The 21,459-nt window shown below is 43.9% G+C and overlaps 1 protein-coding gene and 1 long non-coding RNA gene across 12 annotated transcripts in view; one reads left to right on the forward strand and one right to left on the reverse strand.

The window, feature by feature from the left end:
• The window catches only part of LOC138758586 (uncharacterized), a 53,369-nt gene that overhangs the window by 22,496 nt on the left and 9,414 nt on the right, over positions 1–21,459 (forward strand). For both annotated transcript variants that reach the window (XR_011354354.1, XR_011354353.1), the window contains exon 2: positions 19,123–19,194. This is a non-coding gene — a long non-coding RNA (uncharacterized lncRNA). The remainder of the gene's footprint in view (positions 1–19,122; positions 19,195–21,459) is intronic.
• Positions 1–21,459, reverse strand: part of LOC138758583 (beta-1,4-galactosyltransferase 2-like) — a 61,475-nt gene that overhangs the window by 13,708 nt on the left and 26,308 nt on the right. For 6 of the 10 annotated variants that reach the window (XM_069927738.1, XM_069927737.1, XM_069927741.1 and 3 more), the window contains 4 exons: positions 8,402–8,497; positions 7,603–7,681; positions 5,662–5,897; positions 763–950 (listed from right to left, as the gene is read on the reverse strand). In XM_069927738.1, coding sequence (XP_069783839.1) covers positions 763–950; positions 5,662–5,897; positions 7,603–7,681; positions 8,402–8,497 — 599 coding nt within the window. The remainder of the gene's footprint in view (positions 1–762; positions 951–5,661; positions 5,898–7,602; positions 7,682–8,401; positions 8,498–21,459) is intronic. The other 4 variants (XM_069927745.1, XM_069927743.1, XM_069927742.1 and 1 more) reach the window with 2 other exon arrangements.

Here is a 21,459-nt window from a genome sequence, read left to right on the forward strand (position 1 = left end):
GGATCTTCCCTTTTCCTTGAAGGTGGTTTCTCCTCCCAACTTGACAAGGTTCTCAACTACATCTTTCTTTTGTTTATTGCATTTCTGGGCACAACCCCTTTCCACCCACCCAGAACGATGCTCGAGTTCCCTGCAGCCTCCACGTTCAATGGATCCATCTCTACCATCTTCAACAAGATGCCAGCGGTATTCCTCTTCCCTGCCCCTTCCCCTTTAGCGTTCCCTGCCTCTCTCCACTGCCTCTAGCACTCACTTCCTTTCTCGTGGCCCTTTCCCATGCAAACTGCAGGAAAAGCAACAACTGGCCCTTTTACCTCTTCCCTTTCCACCAGATCTCTCAAGGCTGTGGAGAAAGAAAATCAAAATCAGAACCAGCCAGAGACTGAAAAGCATAATAACTGAAGATAGAGCACAGCAACAGGTCCTTCAGCCAATGAGATCAGCTGAACACAATGCCAATTGATATTCCCTGCATATTCAGGTGACTGTCAAGAAGCCTCTTAAATGCTACCATCATATCTGTTTTCACCAGCACGCCTGGCACCTACCGCCTCCTGTGTAAAATAAATGCCCTTTAAATCTCCCCATTTAATCTTAAATGTCAGTGGTAAACAAAAGTAGAAATTCTTGAACCACTCATAGAAAGTGATACAGTTAGTGCTCCCCTGCCTGAAAGCCCGTCACGGTGACAGAGCCGATGTTTATCCCTAACAGGTAGATGGACTGAGGCACAAAGAAAGGAAATGTAGCCAAGCCACATACCGATAATTGAACTTGTCCATAGCACAGGCCAGATGTCGCGGATTCTTGGTACAACGGTACAGGTTCCGGTCATCCTCAGGAATGATATCAACATCGCTGAATATGAAACAGTCGTAGTCATTCTCTTTCAATGCTTCCACAAATCCCACATTGAGCAGCTTTGCTCGGTTGAAAGTTTCATCACCAGCCTGCCGGGGGTGGGGACGGGGTAGAAAGTACAAATATCTGAACAGTCATAGATGAAACATTGCAGTCACACAGCAATGCTTGGTTAGTTTAGTAACCAAAAAAGATACACACAGGAGGATGTAAAATGATAGAAATCTGTACACTAAAATGCTGGAGGAACTCGATCGGTCTCACAGTATCTATCGTAAAATGATACCGAGACACCTTCCTGATAGATAATTTGGTCATAACAAACTTCATTCTGTGAGCAACACCTTGTATTCTACCTGGGAACTCTCCAACCAACAGCATTAACGTCGACTTTCCAATTTTTGTTAAACCCTCCCTCCCCTGAGACTATCACCTATCACTGTATCTCCTTTCCTCCAGTTCCCCACTCCTTTCCCTCTCCTATCAGAGGTGCTAACCTCCACACCACCTCAGTTTCCCCCTCTTCTACTTGTATCTACTTTCTGATCCCTTTAACTCTCAGCCTGTGCTCCCCTCTCTGCCCCTTCCTCCCCCTTCTCATCCCTCCCTTCCACCCCACCCTTTTTTATTCATGTTTTTTGATCACACCTTGACAAAGGGCTCAGGACCGAAACGTTGATGACCCTTTTCAGAAGAAGTACAAAATTCCAGACTGCTTAGAGAGTGGATCGGTCCGGATTTTCGGATTTTCTGGATTCTCAGGCGGTACTTTTAAAATTCAAATTGAAGGAGGATTAGAGAAGAGATGAACAGGTAAATGCTAATAGTTTACTCATTAGCAAGTACAGGGTGTGTGAGCAGTTTTAAATAAAAAATAAAGTGGTCGCATCCTAGAGAAGTTGCATGACCTACTGAGTTTCTCCAGCACTTCAGGTATTTCATTCTGAGAGAGCTTTCCAGGTACAAATTGGAAACCATGTTTCAGCTGTAAGTGGCTGCACATTAAACATCCTACTTGGGACAACAGAGGCTGTGGAAAGTGCCTGATCAGACCACTGCTTTTCAAATTTATTGTCAGAGAACATGCATGACATCACATACAACCCTGAGATTCCTTTTCCTGAGGGTGAGGCAGAATTACCACTTATTGGTTGTGCAAAAAAAAAACTGTACTCAACCTACACGTAATCAAATAAAGAAATGTAAACAAACTGCAATATAGAGTGGGGAAAAAAAACAAAGTGCAAAAGTAAGAGTCCCTGATTGAGTTTGTCGTTGAGGAGTCTGATGATGGAGGGGGAGCAGCTATTTCTGAACCTGGTGGTGCGAGTCTTGTGGCACTGATACCTCTTTCCTGATGGTTGCAGCGAGAACAGGTGTGGATCCTTGATGATTACTGCTGCTCTCTGATGGCAGCATTCCCGAAAATGGGGAAGGTTTTGCCTATGCCTGAGCTGTGTCCACTATCTTTTGGAAGGCTTTATGCTCATGGGTAGTGGTGTCCCCGTACCAGACCGTGATGCAGACGGTCAGCACACCTTTCACCACACTATCTGTAGAAATTTGCAAGAGCTTCTAGTGTCATACCAAACCTCTGCAAAATCCTGAGGAAGTAGAGACACTGACGTTCTGCTAGTTCAATGGAGGGTTATGAAAGATGGCCTTTTGGGAGTATGCTGTTAGCTTTTGTTCAATGTGGACATTGCTTTCGGGTAAAAGGGGAAAGGTTTAGGGGGAACTTCTTCACTCAGAAAGTGGAGGGGGTGTAGAACAAGCTGCCATCTGACGAGGTAAGAGAGGGGTCAATTTTAAGTTTTGAGAATAATTAGGATGGGAGAGGTCTGGAGGGTTATGGAATGGGTGCAGGTCAGTGGGACTAGCAGAATAATGTTTCGGCACAGACTAAAAGGGCTGAATGGCCTGTTATCTGTGCTGTAGTGTTCTATGGTTCTACAAGTAGCACCACGGTCTTACTCCAGAGACTAAAAAGCTCCTGGCCAATGCATTCTTTAATAATCCCTGGGTCTAAATCCCAGAACTCCTCACCCCATTGCATTACCAGAGAAACTTTGTAAGAATGCAGCAGTTCAAAATAGAGGCTCTTAGCAATTCTTTTCTTCTTTGGCTTGGCTTCGCGGACGAAGATTTATGGAGGGGTAATGTCCACGTCAACTGCAGGCTCGTTTGTGGCTGACAAGTCCGATGCGGGACAGGCAGACACGGTTGCAGCGGTTGCAAGGGAAAATTGGTTGGTTGGGGTTGGGTGTTGGGTTTTTCCTCCTTTGTCTTTTGTCAGTGAGGTGGGCTCTGCGGTCTTCTTCAAAGGAGGTTGCTGCCCGCCAAACTGTGAGGCGCCAAGATGCACGGTTTGACCTTGCCATCCCAGGAAAGAATAAAACAAATCCAGGCTAGCAACAAGGGAGTTCTTCACTCTTTTTATTTGATAAGAAGCTCAGGTGAAGGTCAAGGACCTTTCGGCTACACTTCAGCTGGTTTTTTTTTCCCTAACAAATAAACATCCAAAGGCATTCCCATTGGAAAACCCAATGTGACCTTGCTGCTTCATTGCAGATGATAAACAGCAGAAGGAGAACTCCCAAAGGAATTCCCTCTTTAGTGAACCAGCAATAAATATCATCAATGCTGGTTAAATCGCTACTTCTTCCCAACCATTGGAAACTTGGGAACCTTTTTCTTTTGTCAATTGAGAGAATTAATCTTCCCCCCCACCCCCCACCACCCCATAAAATATTTTGACCTCATCTTGCATCTTCCCAGCACGCGACGCATTACCAGGAAACATATTTTGGAGAATGGGGAACAAAAATAGATGGACATCTACTGTGTGGACATCTGCCAAATTTTTTGATGGCCTCCACCCAATTTAACCATCCTGAAATTAATTTAAAATTGTAAGTCTTTGCTTGTCTGAATTATTAAATATAATATTATTAATAGGAAAACAATGATAAACTATCAGAAGCATCAAGAGACTGAATCCATTTCACAGCATGGTTTCATTTCCATCAGTCACATGTTCTCCTGTCAGAACATAGAACAGTACAGGAATAGGCCCTTCAGGTCACATCTGTGCAGAGAGTGATGCCTAAATTCCACTAAAACCCTGCTGCTTGCACATGATTCACATCTCTCCATTCCCTGTATATTCATGTGTCGATCCAGAAGCCTCTTACATGCTACTACTGCATCAGATTCCACCACTACTCCTGTCAGCCCATTCCAGGCACCTATCATTCTGTGTAAAATACTTGCCTTGCATATCTTACTTAAACGCTAGTCTCCAACATCTTTATCCTGGGAAAAGATTCTGTCTACCCTATCATTGTCTCTCCTAATTTTATAACGTCCTCAGCCTCTGGCAGTCCGGAAAAAACACAAACCAACTGATGTAATTTAGCCATGTAAGTAACCAACTCCATGTTCTGGAGAAATGCTATCTCATTTTCACTGTACACTGCAATGGTTATGGTAAGAATGACAAATAAACATGACTTGACAAGAACTTTGTATGTCCCTTCCTTTTATCTCATACTCTCAAATACAGGAAACATCCTTCTGCACTCTTTTCAAAGCCTCCACATCCTTCCTGTAATGGGGCAACTGGAATCATACAATACTCCAAGTCCATCCTAGCCAAAGTTTTATACAGCTGCAATATGGCTTCTTTGTTTTTAAACTCAATGCCCTGCTCAATGAAGCAAAACATAACATATGCCTTTGCTACCACCTTGTCTACATGTGTGGCCTCTTTAAAGGAGCAATGGTCCTAAATCCACAAAACCCTTTGGATATCAGTGCATTTAAGAGTCCTCCCATTGACCTTGAGCCTTTCCAGTCAATGGCAAACTGATATTCTGCCTATTCCACTGACCTTTACCCAGTCCAGAGCCCTCCACACCTCTCCCATCCATGTACCTTTCCAAATTTTTCTTAAATGTGAAAAATGAGCCTGCATTCACCACTTCGGCTGGTAGCTCGTTCCACACTCCCACCACTCTCTGTGTGAAGAAATTCCCCAACGTTCCCCCTAAACTTCACCCCTTTCTCCCTTTACCTCTGGTTTGTATCTCACCAATTCTCAGTAGAGAAAGCCTACTTGCATTTACTCTAACTATACACTAATTTTGTATACCTCTATCAAATCTCCCCTAATTCTTCTACACTCCAGGGAATAAAGTCCCAGCCGCCTGCCTGCCCGCTCATCGGAACTTCCAATGCCTCGAATTACGCAGGTACTTACCACGGACAAAAATAGTATCAACCACATAAATTTAACGCTAAAAAAAGGTCTAAAAAAACTCGACTTTTACACAAGATTACGTAAATAAAATCTGGAGTTCGTAAAATTTAAAATAACCGTGAAAAAAAAGAATTGTAAAAGCCTGTGTGGTTCACTCATGTCCCTCACTGAAATAATCTGCTGCTCTGGACTGGCCAGGCCTCGATGTGACTTAACTTGCAATAATGTGACTTAACTGCCTCCTCAGTTTGGGGAAACTAGGTATGGATAATAAATGACAGATTTACTGACTGATTAACAAATACATTGGAAAAAATGTTTTTTGTATCCCCATCACCTTTAATGTATGTCATTTAGTTATCAGGCCTTCCAACTCCAGGATAATTTCCTTCATTTACATCTTCAAAACTCTTCAGAGTTTTGAATACCTGTTAAATCACGTTTAAGCTGTGTCCACGCTGAGTGGAACAAGCCCAGAGTCCCTCATTGCTCCTGGAGGAATTAAAGTCATCCTCTGTGTTGTCCACAGTGACTCCTACCTGCTCAATGATGAAAATGCCAAAATCCCCTTGCTGCCGCCGTAAGATTGGGAGAAGGTAGTAGAGCCAGTGCCTCAGGTGGTGGTCGCGATTGCGGAACGGAATAATGATGGCAATGCGTTGCTGAGCGATGCATTCCTTTGGCTTGTATTGACCTCCAAATGTCACATAAGGATTCAATTCAGCTATCTCTTTCAGTGACTGTTCCTGGTCAAACACGATCCTCAGTGGCCCAACTGTTTAACAGGAAGGGGTTTGATTAATACCATTGACTCCAACACAAGGGGAAAATGGGAGAAAAGCACAAGGTCAGGAATAAATCTCAGAAACGCTGCCAGTCCTTTTTGTGAAGAGTGGACGACAGAACGAACACACCTCAGTCAACCATTTAACAGTAGTAAGATTTATTCAGCATCTTACGGACCGCAACGTTTCAAGAATGATTAAGAGTTTCAGCCCTAAGCATCGACTCTCTATTGACTTCCAGGACAGGGATTTCCTCCAGCAATTTGTGTGCTGTTCCAGTTTCCCAACATCTGCAGTCTTTCCTGTTTGCTGATGAGAGCTAGAAGTAGTGAGAGGTTTCTAGGGCTTAGCTCTGATTAAATTCAGGGAGATTGTAGCAGAGGAGTGCACAGAACTTAGTGGCTTAGAGCAACTCACAGATAGGGAGAAACAAGGCTTTGCAGCATTTGAAAATAAGATGAGATTTTTAATAATAGTGTAATTGGAAGTCAACGTTGGAAGGTGGTTGCTCTGACAATGGGTGAATGCAAGAACAGAGGGGCCAAAATTTTGGATGGAAGGGAGAAGATTGCCTGAATAGTCTGGTCTGGGGTAAGCAAAGGATAGTTGAGGACAGGTGGAGCTGAGTGACATTCTGACATTCAAGAGGAATAGGATATAAGAGCAGGGATGTGCACCACGGGGCTGTGTTCTTATCCCCTGCTCTACTCACTTTACACCTATGACTGTGCAGCTCAGTATGACAATAACACCGTCTACAAATGAACCATTGATACCATGGTAGTTGGTTGTACAAAGGAATGGAATGAGTCATTATACATGATGGAGATTGACAACTTGGCTGAATGGTGCACCAGCAACAACCTTGCACTCAATGTCACCAAAACTAAGGAACTGATTGTTGACTTCAGGAAAGAAAAGTCAAAGGCATACATTCTAGTAATCACTGGGGGATCAGAGGTGGAGAGGGTGAGCACAATTAATTTCTTGGGAATCACTATCTCAGAGGATCTTTCCTGGACCCAACACACCAATGGCATCATGATAAAAGCATGTCAGCGCCTCTACTTCCTCAGGGGTCTGACACCAGAAACCCTGGGAAATTTCTACAGATGTGTGATGGAACGTGTTCTGACTGGCTGCATCACAGTCTGGTATGGGGACATCAATACCCCTGAGCATAAAGCCCTCCAAAAGGTAGTGAGCACAGCCCAGGACATCACAGGCAAATCTCTCCCCGCTATTGAGTAACTCTACAGGGAACACTGCTGTTGGAGAGCAGCAGCAATCATCAAGGACCCACACCACCCAACACATGCTTTGTTCTTGCTGCTGCCATCAGGGAAGAGGAATCAGTGCCACAAGATTCGCACCACCATGTTCAGGAACAGCTGCTACCCCTCTACCATCAGACTCCTCATCAACAAACTCAATCAGGGACACTACTCGTGCACTTTATTGATGTTTTTTGTTCTCTTTGTATTGTACAGTTTTTTTACATTTGTTATCTGTTTACAGTTCTTTATTTGTTCACGTTTACATTGTGTATAGTTTTTTTGCACTACAAATTAGTGGTAATTCTGCCGCACTTGCAAGAAAAAGCAATCTCAGGGTTGAATGTGATGTAATTTATGTACTTTGACAGTAAATCGGAATCTGATGTTGCAGCTTTAAAAGGCACTGAAGAGACCTCACCTGGTATATTGTTTGCTGTTTTGGGCTCCTCATTTAAGAAATGATGTGATGGCATTGGTGAGGGTTCAGAAGGATGAATCTGGAAATGAAAGGGTTATTATATGAGGAGTGTTTGACAGCTCTTAGCTTGTATTCGTTGAGGGGGGAATAAGGGGGGGGGGGGAATCTCATTTAAAAATTTCAAAGGCATGGACAGATTAGATGTAGAAAGGTTATTTCTCATGGTGGGAGAGTCCAGGACAAGAGGACACAACTTCAGGATTGAAGGGTGTCCACTTAGAAAAGAGATGCGGAGAAATTTCTTCAGCCAGAGGGTGGAATTTGTTGCCACAGGTGGTTGTGGAGGGCAGGTGTATTTAAGGCAGAAATTGATAGGTTCTTGATTATCCAGGGCACAAAGGTTATGGGGAGAAGGCCGGACAGTGGGGGTGTGTGGGAAAATGGATCAGCTCCTGATTAAATGGCAGGGCTGGCTCAAAGGGCTGAATAGCCTATTTCTGCTCTGTCTTAAGGCCATGGACATTTCAGGGAAGTCTTGATGATGATGTGAGAATTTGATTAAAAGCCAAGGTCAGATCCTGGTCCATGTTGTGACCAGTCTGGCTCGGCCTCAGACAAAGGAGAGAGATAGAGCCGGCAGCTAGGAATGGTGATTAGCTTTAATTATCTCAGTATTTAAGACAAACAAACTTCTGTTCTTCCAGGTCTGAAAACACAAAATGAACCATATTCCTTAATTCTGAACATCCTGTGCTAACCTCAATAAAAATGTCTTTTGCCAATTCCTCCTATTGCTTACCAAGTTCTGATGGATTAATCGGGCACTTCTCCAACTGGTCAACTTTGGCAGGTTTGAAGATTCTTGTCTCATAACTTGGAGGTGGAACATTATCTGCTGAGAGAGAAAATGATTTATTTTCCAAAAGTAAACTTTATTAAAAAAAAAAGGTCAACTTCTTTTCACTTTGTTGGTGTCATATCCATACATTTCCATCACTGTACATTGTTACTTTCAGTCTTCATTAAGCACTATTGCCACCACTGTAGTACCTTATAGTTACTCCCCTGTCTATGGTTGTAGCGGCTTCCTGTTGGTCTAAGCCCGTCAATGCCCAATAATAGAAGGGCTCTGGGCTATGGTCCTTCCCAACAACGTCCTCATGTTGGCTGCACCAAGTCTCTGTGTGCCCCTGAGCACTTATGCCTGCAGCCTGGCATGAGCCAGTCACCAGCATTCCCTCACCGACATCTCCATGTGCTGAAAGACCAACAGGTGTCAGGCAGGCCAAAGTGCATCTTTCACTGAGTTGATGGTCTTCCAGCAATTCTGGATGTCTGACTCTGTGTGCATCCCCGGGAGCAGCCTATAGATCAGAGTCCTGCGACAAGGATCCTTGCCTACTCTCAGCAAATCTGCATTCTGCAAAGAGATGGGTGACTTGTCTCGACTCCACCGCAGTCACCTTGAGGATAACGTGCGTTGTGGGTGATGTTCTGGTTGTACAAGAAGGATCTGACTCTCATCGCCTGCCAGGCCAAGTCCTGGTGTTTTGCTAGTGAACACCAGTGATGAGGCATTCCGCCAGATGACCTGAATGATCTTCTCAGGGAACCACCATCAAGTCCTCATCTCTCAGTATCTGCAGGATGTTCCATGCTGACCACTGCTTGATGGGCTTGTGGTGAAAGATGTTTGTCTGGAAAAACTTTTCCACAAACCAGTCCAGTTGACTGGTACATTGCATGGCAAAGGGGCCAGGCCTATCCGTCGCTACACTTGGTATTGGTAGAACCTCAGCACCTAGCAGCATTTGGTGTCCTCGTACTTGGGTTCCATGCACAACCTGATGCGACCACACACGAAGGTGGCCCTCAGAATGAGGCCCACATTAGATATCCCCTTTCCCCCACTGTCTGGTGGAAACAATGTACGTACTTTGGACCCCTTCCCTCTTGGATCAGCGCATGAAACGGAACTCTGCTCTGATTACGGCCAGGTGCGAGGGCTGGGCCACATCTGTGCCACGTACAGATGTACTGAGAGCACTTGCACCTGATGGAGGGGGTCGGAGGAGCATCTGCAGGACTGCTTTGAATTGGTGGATTGGATCACATTCAAGAACTCATCGAGACTTGGAATGAATATGCAACACGTCATCGACTTCATCAAAGCCTGCATGGAAAAGTGTCTGCCCACGAGCACATACCGGGTGTTCCCCAACCAGAAGCCTTGGATGAATCAGAGGATTCACAACCTGCTGAGGGTGAGATCAAAGGTGTTTAAGTCCAGGGATCAGATCTCCACAGGAAATCCAGGTACGACCTGTGGAAGGCCATCTCTGCAGCAAAGTGACAATTCCAGAGGAAGCTGGAGACAGAGACAGATAGACGCTAGCTACGGTAGGGAGTGCAGGCCACTACAGCCTACAAAGTGAGGGCGAACACCCATAGATGGCTGTGATGCTTCATTACTTGATGAACTGAACATCTTCTATGCCCGCTTTGAGAAGGAGAGCTCAACAGTGCTTACAAGAATCCCTGCAAAGGCTGAGAACCCTGTAATACCCGTCTCTGAGCCCGACAGCAGAACATCATTCAAGAGGGCGAAGCCTCACAAGGCGTCAGGCCCTGACAATGTACCTGGCAGGGTACTTAAAATCTGTGCCAACCAACTAGCCGGAGTGTTCATAGACATTTTCAACCTCCCATTACTGCAGTCGGAGGTTCCCACCTGCTTCAGAAGGGCATCGATCATCCCGGCCAAGAAGAAGAGCCGTGTGGGCTGCCTCGTGACTATCGCCTGGTCTAGTTGCACTAACTTCTACTGTGATGAAATGCTCTGAGACGCTGGTCGTGGCCAGAATTAACATGTGACTAAGCAAAGATCTGGACCCACTGCAATTCACCTATCGCCACAATCGCTCCACAGCAGACTCTCCACTCAGCTCTGGATCACCTCAAAAACAGCAACTCGTACATACAGCACTGTGTGGCCAAGCACAATTCCAATGCTATTTACAAATTTGCTGACGACACCAGCAGAATCACTAACAGCTATGAGGAAGCATGCAGGAGAGACAGATCAGCTCGTTCAGTGGTGTCACACCAATAACATGCACACAACGTTAGCAAAACTAAGGTGATGATTGTGGACTTCAGGAGGAAGTCGGGACAACATGACCCAGTCCCCATCAAGAGCTCGTTAGTGGAGAGGGTCAAGAACTCCAAATTCCTGGGTGTCAACATTTCCGAGGATCTGCCCTGGAGTCTCCACGACGATGCAATCACAAAGAAGGCTCGCCAGTGGCTGTACTTTGTGAGGTGTTTAAGGAGATTATGTCACCAAAGACTCTCGAAAACCTCTACAGATGTACCACGGAGAGCATTCTGGCTGGTTGCATCACTGTCTGGCATAGAGGTGCCAAGGGTCAGGACAAGAAAAATCTCCAGAGGCTTGATCACGGGCACCAGACTTCACTCCATCAAGGATACCTTGTCTTAAAAAAGTAGCCTCTATCCTCAAGGACCCCCACCACCCAGGCCATGCCTCTTCACTCTGCTCCCATCGGGAAAAAGGTGCAAGGGCCTGAAGACAATCACTCAAAGGACAGCTTTTTCCCCCACTGCCATCAAATTCCTGAATGAGCAATGAACCAAAGACACTGCCTCACTTTGACTTTTTGTGCACTATTTACATTTATTTTTGTAATGTGGTTTATATGAATGTTTGCTCCGTGATGCTGCCGCAAAACAAATTTCGTGACTTGTTCTTGACAATAAATTCTGATTTTGAACTTTGGCCTTAACACTGTTTCTGCTCCACTTACGGCTCAAGGGCTGGCCGAAGTCAAGTCCAAAAACAGAAGCCTCCAGCTAACAGCGGGTTCTATTTAAAAGAAAGACCACTTGGCGAGGCTGTGCCAAGGTATTAGCTCAAGTGATTACGCCAAGGATGAACGTCACCGCAAATATTTTGAACAAACAAAACTGACAAGATTCTGATACCGCAGCTTTAAGCACTGATGCCTCTCCATTTGGCATTGGTAAGACGTCAACCTCTGAAGCTGCTGTGTCATCAGATAGTTTACTTAAAATCTTTGTTATTTATGCCTGTTAATTATCAAGTCACTCTTTTTCCCCCAAGTATGTCTACTTCCTCTACACCCGTGACTGTGTGGTGAGACACAATTGATATCCCAACTACAAATTTGGTGATAACACCACGGTTGTCAGTAGAATCACAGACACCAAAGAGGAACTGTACTGGAGGGAAATAGAACAGCTAATTGAGAAGCTTCACAATGACAACCTTGCACTCAACGTTAGCAAAATTAAGGAACTGATTGTAGACTTCATGAGGGAGAAAACAGGAGAACACAAACCAGGGGCGGCAATTAGCGCCTGGGTTCGAATCCCGCGCTGTCTGTAAGGAGTTTGTACACTCTCCCTGTGGCTGCGTGGGTTTTCCCTGGGGGCTCTGGTTTCTTCCCACCGTTCAAAACGTACTGGGGGTGCAGGTTATAATTGGGTCTAAATTTGGCGGCACGGACTCGTTCACTAAAATGGCCTGTTTCCGTGATGTAGGTCTAAATTTAATTTTTTTTTCAAAATCCTCATCGAGGGGGTCAACAGTGGAAAAAGATAATACAAAAATAGCTTCTTCCCCTCTGCGCCGCAGAACGAGTTTCGTGACAGGTTTCATGACAATAAATTCTGATGCAGAGTAAAGACGTGGGAGGAGTCCAGACCGAACAAAAGGTGTTAATTGGATATAAGAGGAGGTGAGAATTGATGCTGGTCCTGTGAAAGGAAACAGGGGGAAAGAGAAAGGGAGAGACAGAGCTTTGGGAAAGGTGACAAGGGAAGAAGGCGGGAGTGGGTTTAACAGAAACTGGAGACGTCAATGTTAATGCCATCTGGTTGGAGGGTGCTCAGAGGGAAGATGGGATGTTGTTCCTGCAATATGCATGTGGTCACAGGCTGGCAGTGCATGAGACCTTGGGACAAACACGTCAACAACTTTCACAGATCCCATAAAATACTCTTCACTTACCCCATCAACCTCCTCAGATTCAGCCAAGCATCTACACTCCAGGGAAAGTTTGTAGAGACCAATTAACCTACAAACGCACATGTTAGGGATATGGGAGGAAATTTGAAAAACTGGAAGAATTCCAAGCAGTCACAGGGAGAACAGGCAAAGTTCACACGGACATCACTAGGAGTCAGGCTCGAGCTTTGTCCTGCGAGGCAGCGTCTTTGCTGCCCTACAAGTGAATGGAAAGTCTGGAATTAAAACAAATCTATAATAAAAAGATGACATCAGCAATGGCAGCCATTTTGCTTACTCATGCTTTCCTACAAAGACACCTGGAAGAAGGAAAACACAAAGACTGCAGATGAGATGCTGGAGGAACTCAGCGGGTCAGACAGCATCCATGGGTAGAAATGGGCAATGGGATGTGATATGTAAAGTACATCAAGGAAAAGGAAACAAAATCACCCCCTCCTAATTTAGTCTCAATAAAGGGTCCTGTCCCAAAATATTGACTGACCATTTCTACCCATGGACACAAGGGTGCAGTGCTGCAGGAGCCCACAGGATCTCGATCCGGCACCTCCTCGTCGCCGTCTTTTTGGTGAGCTCCTGCCGCTGAAAAATTAGCACTGCGCCCCTGCATGGACGCTACCTGACCCGCTGAGTCCCTCCAGCTCCTCATTATTTGCTGAACTGGTCATCAGCAAACCACTACCTTTTGGAGCTTATCACAAGCAGATTACAGTGGGCAACGAAGATTTTGCTTTCTGAACATTTTTGGGTGGATTTTATGGACTTTGGGCAGCTGATCATGAGAATCATCTTAAAATTTTCCTACCACATACTGTTTTTTTAGATATAACATTTTATTGTGATTTCCTATTGTAGACGCAAGGAGGTACAGCAAACAGAACACATTGACAGTCAAGAGTGAGCTAAACCAACTGACTAATAGAACTTAAATCCCTTGGAACCCACTGACGCTTGCAACTCCCAGCACCTTTATCACGTCAGCTCCAAGGACTGGAACTGCACCCGGTATATTGAGGCCCCGCCATTCCTCAGCTCCGTAACCCAGTTCACTTGCAGAGTGGCTCAGTCCGCCACATCATCATATTTTTAATATGCTTCAATTATACAAGGTGCAAGGAGTCACGTGATGGAGTAGTGGCCGGACGGTGAACTCCAGCCCTCTCCAGAAAAGTCGGGAAAAACAAAGGAAAACACAAAGGCACAGAAATAAAAGTTACAGAAAAGTGAGTATAAAGGTGGAAAGAAGATGGCGACAAAAAAAGAAAAATCGAAAGCAACGGTAAGAAGAGAGGAAGAGAAGACAAAGGAGGAAAAAGGCGAAGGCCTTACCTGTCCGAAGAGGCCCGCTGCGGAGAGAGAAACCCGCTCCCTCAGGTCGGTAAATAATGGACTACAAAAATGGCTCGCAGAGCCGAGTAAAAGTGCGCAACCGCGCATGCGCGATGCGAATGAAAAAAAACACACCGACGGGAGGGGGGACCAGCTGGGGAGTCGATCTCCACAGCCGGCAACGACAGCTGCAGAACACCTGCAGCAAGAAGAGACCACAGAAGACAATAGAAACAAGAAAGAAGAGGAGGAAAGGGCACCAAAGAAACAACAGATGGTCAACCCAGAGGAAGAAGAAGAGGAAGAGGAAGAGTACAGTGAAATAGAAGAAGAAAAGAAAGGCAAGATAAAGGATATACTTGCTCTTATTAAAGGATACATGGAGTCATTTAAAGAATGGCAAACACAGGAATTTAAGGATTTAAGAAAAAGAATAAACAACACAGAAGAGAAAATAAATAAAATGGAGATGACCTTAACAGAAATGGGAAAGAAAATGGACAAGATGGAAGAGCGGGCAGTAGCAGCAGAAATGGAGGTAGAAGACTTAAAAAAGAAATTGGAGAAATCTAATAAAAAAACTAAAGAGACACAAAAACTACTAGCTCAAAAAATAGATACAATGGAAAACCATAACAGAAGAAATAACATAAAGATAGTGGGCCTTAAGGAAGATGAAGAAGGCAAGAATATGAGGGAGTTTATAAAAGAGTGGATCCCTAAGACCCTAGGATGTCCAGAACTACAGCAAGAAATGGAAATAGAAAGGGCACATAGAGTATTGGCCTCTAAACCACAACCACAACGAAAACCAAGATCTATTGTAGTAAAATTCCTAAGATATACTACAAGAGAAAAGGTACTGGAGAAGACAATGGAAAAAGTAAGAGAGGGCAACAAACCACTGGAGTATAAAGGGCAAAAAATCTTCATTTATCCAGATATAAGTTTTGAACTCCTAAAGAAGAGAAAAGAGTTCAATACAGCAAAGGCGATTTTATGGAAGAAAGGGTATAAATTTATACTAAAGCATCCAGCGGTATTGAAAATATTTATTCCAGGACAACAAAACAGACTGTTCTCGGATCCAGAAGAAGCACGAAAATTTGCAGAACAATTTCAAAAATAGACTGAGGGATGAAGACGGGTAATGAGAGTTAAAATGATCACGATTGATATGTATGTGGGTAAAGACAAAAATAGACTGAGGGATGAAGACGGGTAATGAGAGTAAAAATGATCACGATTGATATGTATGCGGGTAAAGAGGTATAAGAGTGAATAGAGACAATGAGCATACATGAATGTATCTGTACTTAGAGGAAAATATAGATAGTATAGACAAGAATTAATAAGGGAAGGTAATGGAATAGAGAGAATAAGGAGGGAATTAAAAGAGTGACCTTTGTGACATATGAAAAGTGAAATCTTTTCTGGGGGAGGCGGGGTGGGGGGAAATAGCGGTCACTGCAAAATCAGTTGACGCTTGCGAGTGGATTCGCAAATCCAAATGGAGAGGGGAGATGTGGTTGTCCGACAAGAGATAAAGGACAACTCAGGAGGGGAAGGGGAGATTGGGGATAAAGAAGTTTTAAATAGGAGAATAAGGAAAATGTTGGATGTTGTAGGAATGTTGTCTTATAAAGAGTTGAAAATAAGAAAACAGAAATGGAAAAGGAGGAAAGGTAATGATGGAAAAATGGAAAGAGAAGATAAACAAAATAAAAAAGGGCTACGCTGAACTATATGTCTTTAAATATTAATGGAATACATAACCAAATTAAAAGGAAGAAACTACTAAATTTAAATGAATAAATGTATTCCATTAGAAAAAATAACATATAGGTTAAGAAATAATATTGAAATATTCAAACAAGTATAGGAGCCTTGCATTGAATACAGTGGCAAGAACCTACCGGGGACAAACATTGCCTGGGTTGGTGGAGGGAGGGGGAGGGAAAGGAATGGACTCAGTAGAATTTCTGGTGTAATTTTGTTGAATGACAACATTGTCTGACTGGTTTAATGCAACCTAGATTGTATACCTAAAATGGATGAGAGGGGGGGGTGGGGGGGTGGTTTGGGAGGAAAGGGGGGGGGGGAGAAAAAGTCACTGTATATGTGTGAAAAAGAAATAGTGTATATCATGGCTAATGTGATTTATGGTGTGAAAAATAAAAAATTTAAAAAAAAAAAAAATTATACAAGGTGCAACAAGTTATTGAAAATTCATTTACTGCATTTGGTGCCGTCAGTGATGAACACGGTGAAAGGTTTCACCAGGACATTGCGACCATGAAATAGAGGTATCAGGGCAACTGGAATCTATTAATGCTGGCCAACTATTGTTGGACACTGACCGAGAAGCATCAGATTCTGAGTACAAATAAAAATCAGCGGCAAAACACTCTTAGGTCATTCGAAATAACGCAATCTGTCAGCATCATTATGCGATTAAACATGCTAAATTCAATCAAAGTTAATTTAATGTTTCTCCAGTTTCCTATGTGATGCAACAAATCTGAAATTATATTTGTGTTCAGTTTGAAGTTGTCTATCATAATCAATTTCAAGCAGCAAACCTTTTGAAAAATATTTGATATCCAGGGTTATCAACAGAATTCTTGTAATACAATAAAGGCTCAACTTCTAAATGTAATTTGTTGGTCGCTAAGGACCTTGTGAGCTCACTATAGTTACAAATGGCACTATAGAAACGGAAAAGTTCCTTGCTGGCCGCAATCCATTTGTGTGGATTGTTGAACGTTTTAAAATTTGGAGAATTTAGAGGAGGAAGGAATTCAACGATGTTCAAAGAGGAATTGGATCACTAGGAATCTGAGAAGGCCCCATCAGCTGATGACTGTAAAACCCAACTCAAGAACTTTTTCTGAAAATCAAGTCACCTTTATTTATCGTTCATATCAGGCTCGCATGGTAAAGACGAGATAGTGTCTCCAGGACAACAGAGCATATTTACATAATTATGAATAGAAGTTAAACACATTAAAATATTAAGACTTATACAGTAAAAGTTCACAGTACATAATCCACAAATGTTCTGGGAGTTCTGGAGCCTGAAGGCTTGGGGGGGGGGCGTGAATAATTATTTCCAAATATGGACATTAGGGCCCAGAGTGCTACAGTACCTCCTACCAGATGGCAGATGGGAGAACAGTTTATGTGAGGGGTGTGTGGAGTCCTTCACAATATTTATTGCCTTTTGCCTGCATCAAGTGTTGTAGACGTCCTTCATGGTGGGAAGAGAGTCCCCAATGATCTTTTCTGCTGATTTCACTATCCTCTGCAGGGTCTTGCGGTCCGAGGTGATACAGCTTCCAAACCAGGCAGTGATGCAATTGCTCAGGATGCTCTTGACACATCCTCTGTAGAATGTAGTGAGGATGGAGGGTGGGAGATGGACTTTCCTCAGCCTTCGCAAGAAGTAGAGGTGCTGCTGGGCTTTCTTGGCTACGGAGCTGGTGTTAAGGGACCAGGTGAGATTCTCCGCCAAGTGCACTCCAAGGAAATTGATACTCTTGACGATCTCAACAGTGGAGCCAACCCAACCCAGAGGCAATTAGGAGAATCAACAAGAAGTGACGCCATGACCATCGGTGACATCTATGATAATTTGACACAAATTACTCTGACCCGAGTTGGACTCAAGAGTCCAACCTCACCCAAAGCTGTACATCTAATCAGAAACTCCGTCCAAACTATCTCTTCAGAGGTAAACAGCTTCTTTGCATATATTACTATAAGACAGAAACAGGCCATTCAGCCCATTGTGTCAACCCTGCCATTCAATCATGAGCTGGTCCATTTCCCCACTCAGCCCCATTGTTCAGCCTTCTCCCTATAACTTTTGATGTCTAGGCTAATCAAAAACCTACCAATCTCTGTCTTGAATACATTCAATGACCTGACCTCTACAACTGCCTGTGGCAACAAATTTCACAGATTTACCACCCTCTTGCTGAAGAAATGTTTCCACATTTCTGTTCTAAGTGGACACCCTTCAATCCTGAAACAAGAAACATCTCAAGAATTTTATGTGTCTGAAAAAAATTAAAAACAGCCCCCTTTCAATGTATTCCTACTTTTAAAAACTGAATGAGAACTTAAAGAATTGTAGACTCCAATGGCAGGAACAAAGAGTCCTTTTCTGCCAAGTATACTTGTGATTTTTATAGAGAATAGAAATTATCTATCTGAATGGGTGAAAGAAAATCCAGAGGTTTAACAGGTTTGCTCCTGTTTCCTGTGTTGCAAAAGACAAGATTTTGGACCACATCCATAAGCAGGTCGTGTGTTTAGGATGAAGCGCACAACAGAAGATTAATGTTCCACACAATTTTGACCCTTGAACATATCAGTTGAAAGTACCACATAAGCTATTCACAGGCCTTTCTAAATAATGCATGAAGTGGGAAAGACTTTATTGTAATACAACATTCTAAAGAACATTTGGCCTGACTAAATTCAACATTCATTCATAATCACAAACCAAAAAATATACTCAATGAGTTGGTAGGCAATACTACAAATTCTCATTATATCATCCAGGGGGCTATAATTACCATTCAATTGGCTTATTTGCTGTTGAATGGTATTTCTACTCCAAGCAGTGAGAAACTATTTATAACTTGGACCCTGAGGAAGGTTTGAAGGGTCTGAAATTCTTTTATGATAATCATGTCATGACACGCTGATGTGTTAAAAGTGCAGGCTTTATAAACTGGAGAAAATCAAATGCACATTAAGCGCATCCACCGGAAAATGTGCCCATAAATGGCAATTTATGCGTAATCTCTCTGAATTACGAGTGCTTTTGGAGTAAAAGACTAACTGTGAGATGATTGTACCAGTACAATCAGTAATATACCGATGATACAGTTTGCAAAAGTGCCAAGATGGACATGGGATCCGGCCATGCACCTGACGGGGTACATGGACATTTGTGTATGTGTGTGTTGATTTTTCTGTTAAAATAGGAGCCCAATGTACATTTGTATAATGTGTACAAAGTTGTTTTTGATGCTCAATAAATATGTTTTGGGGGGAAAAAAGCAAAGTGCAGATTTTACTTACTGATTCAGTTTTTTTTTTAAAAAAAGGAAATGAGAAAAAGTTTCCAAATTCAGGATTCCTTTCCTAGCTCCATCGAATTACATGAGGTAAATCGCAATGTGAGTACTCCACCAATATGTTAAATATATACAATGTGATTCTTCTGACTATCCATCCCGTAGGGTGATGCTGGTTCCTTTCAGTCAGTTTATGGGGTTTGAAATGGATGCCCTGGAGTGGCTCTGCCACCTACTTGGCAGGTGAGGCCTCGAGGGGCCACAGGAGTAGAAGCCCCTGTGGTGGCGCTTCCTGGGCCTGTTGCCTCTTTGAGCTTGTTCTCAGCAGCGTCCACACCTTTGCTGATGGCGTGTTCCTCCCCCCCCCCCCCCCCCCCCACTGCGAGCGAGCTTGAGCCAGATCCTCCCATGTTGATGGGGCAATGTCAGCTTCCTTGAGGCTCCTGTGCAGAACATCCTTGTACCGTCGTCGCTGGCCTACTCGTTGGCTGGACAAGATGTCCTTGGGCAGTCTTCTGCCAGGCGTTCTGAAAACATGTCCTGCCCAGCGCAAATGGGCTGACATCACCAAGGCTGAAACTGCTGGCATTCCGGCTCAAGAAAGGACCTTGATATTGGAGACCTTGTCTCGCCAGGTAATCTTCATCAGAGAACAAAGGTGGCACTGCTGCAGTAGGTCCAGTTGATGTGACTCTGAGATGGGCACCACGTAGAGCAAGGCTGATATGACAACAGCCCTGTACACCTTGCACTTGGTGGCCAACCTGATGTTCTGTGACCAAACCCAATCTTTCAGCTGACAAAGGCAAAGCAGGTATTTCTGGTTCTTGACTCAATCTCTACATCCAGAGAAACTCATTGTGCTGCCCAGGTAGCAAAACAGGTTGGCAACATTGAGTCGAGTCATCATTGAGGACAGATTGTTCTTCGTAGCTTGAGCCAGGGGCCAGTTGGTACAAAATGTCCGTCTTTTTCAGGCTGAGTGTCAATCTATAGTTCTTAGTAGCACTGGCAAAGCTACTGGTGATCTCCTTCGAGAGAGCGGGCAACTTACACTCCACCAATATGTTAAATATATACAATGTGGTTACATTTTATGAGAATATCTGGAAGGTTAGAGAAATGTTTTGGCCATGTTAGATTAGCCTTTTAAAATGGATGGACAATGGCTAATGTACAACATTCTTCAGCAACCAATTGCACGAGGTACCCAGCATCCTGGATAAAAAAGGTTTGGGTTTGAACCCTTTATCAAGACTAGCAGGAAGGGAGTAACATTATGCTTATAAAGGGGAAAAGAAGCTGCAGGAGGGGGGTCCTGAGGTGATTGGGGCGGGGGGTCCTGAGGTGATTGGGGCAGAAGGTCTGAGAGATAGAGACAGGTAGAGGGAGAGACTACTAGAAAGAGGAACTGAAGAGATGGGGTGGAGAAATAACTGCAGGAGTAGGTAAAGAACTGATGGAGACAGTGGAATCAGGGTTTTTTTGGGGGGGCGGGCGGGTGACTACTTGAAATTAGAGGGGGAAAAAAAAAATCAACATTCATGCTGTTAAGGAGAAATATGACATCTTGTCCCCAAGTTTATGTTTGGTCGCACCTTTCTTGTCCTGTGTAAAAATATAAAAGAAAATGCATCCCAACCATTTAATCTAATGATTACCAAAGAAATAAAAGTGATGACTGGGTGTGGTTTAGATTTCAGCAGAGAAAGATAATGAACAATGAGAGTCAAGCCATGAAGGAGATCACTCAGCTTTGTGGACACTTTGATAGGGTTATTCAATCTTTCCCCCACTTGCCTTTTGAAATGACATATCCAGTTCATTTCTGAAGGCTGAAACTGAATGAGTTTCAATTACACTCACAAGTATTGCATCCCACATCATAACAAGCAGCTACGTAAAGATAAATTCTACATGGCTTTTAACATGTGCTACACGCTGCTGAAGATCCAGCTGCGCTGGATGGGTCACGTCTCCAGAATGGAGGACCATCGCCTTCCCAAGATCGTATTATATGGCGAGCTCTCCACTGGCCACCGTGACAGAGGTGCACCAAAGAAAAGGTACAAGGACTGCCTAAAGAAATCTCTTGGTGCCTGCCACATTGACCACCGCCAGTGGGCTGATAACGCCTCAAACCGTGCATCTTGGCGCCTCACAGTTTGGCGGGCAGCAGCCTCCTTTGAAGAAGACCGCAGAGCCCACCTCACTGACAAAAGGCAAAGGAGGAAAAACCCAACACCCAACCCCAACCAACCAATTTTCCCTTGCAACCGCTGCAATCGTGTCTGCCTGTCCCGCATCGGACTGGTCAGCCACAAACGAGCCTGCAGCTGACGTGGACTTTTTACCCCCTCCATAAAT

The sequence above is a fragment of the Narcine bancroftii genome, chromosome 3, assembly GCF_036971445.1.
Source record: "Narcine bancroftii isolate sNarBan1 chromosome 3, sNarBan1.hap1, whole genome shotgun sequence".
Taxonomy (NCBI): domain Eukaryota; kingdom Metazoa; phylum Chordata; class Chondrichthyes; order Torpediniformes; family Narcinidae; genus Narcine; species Narcine bancroftii.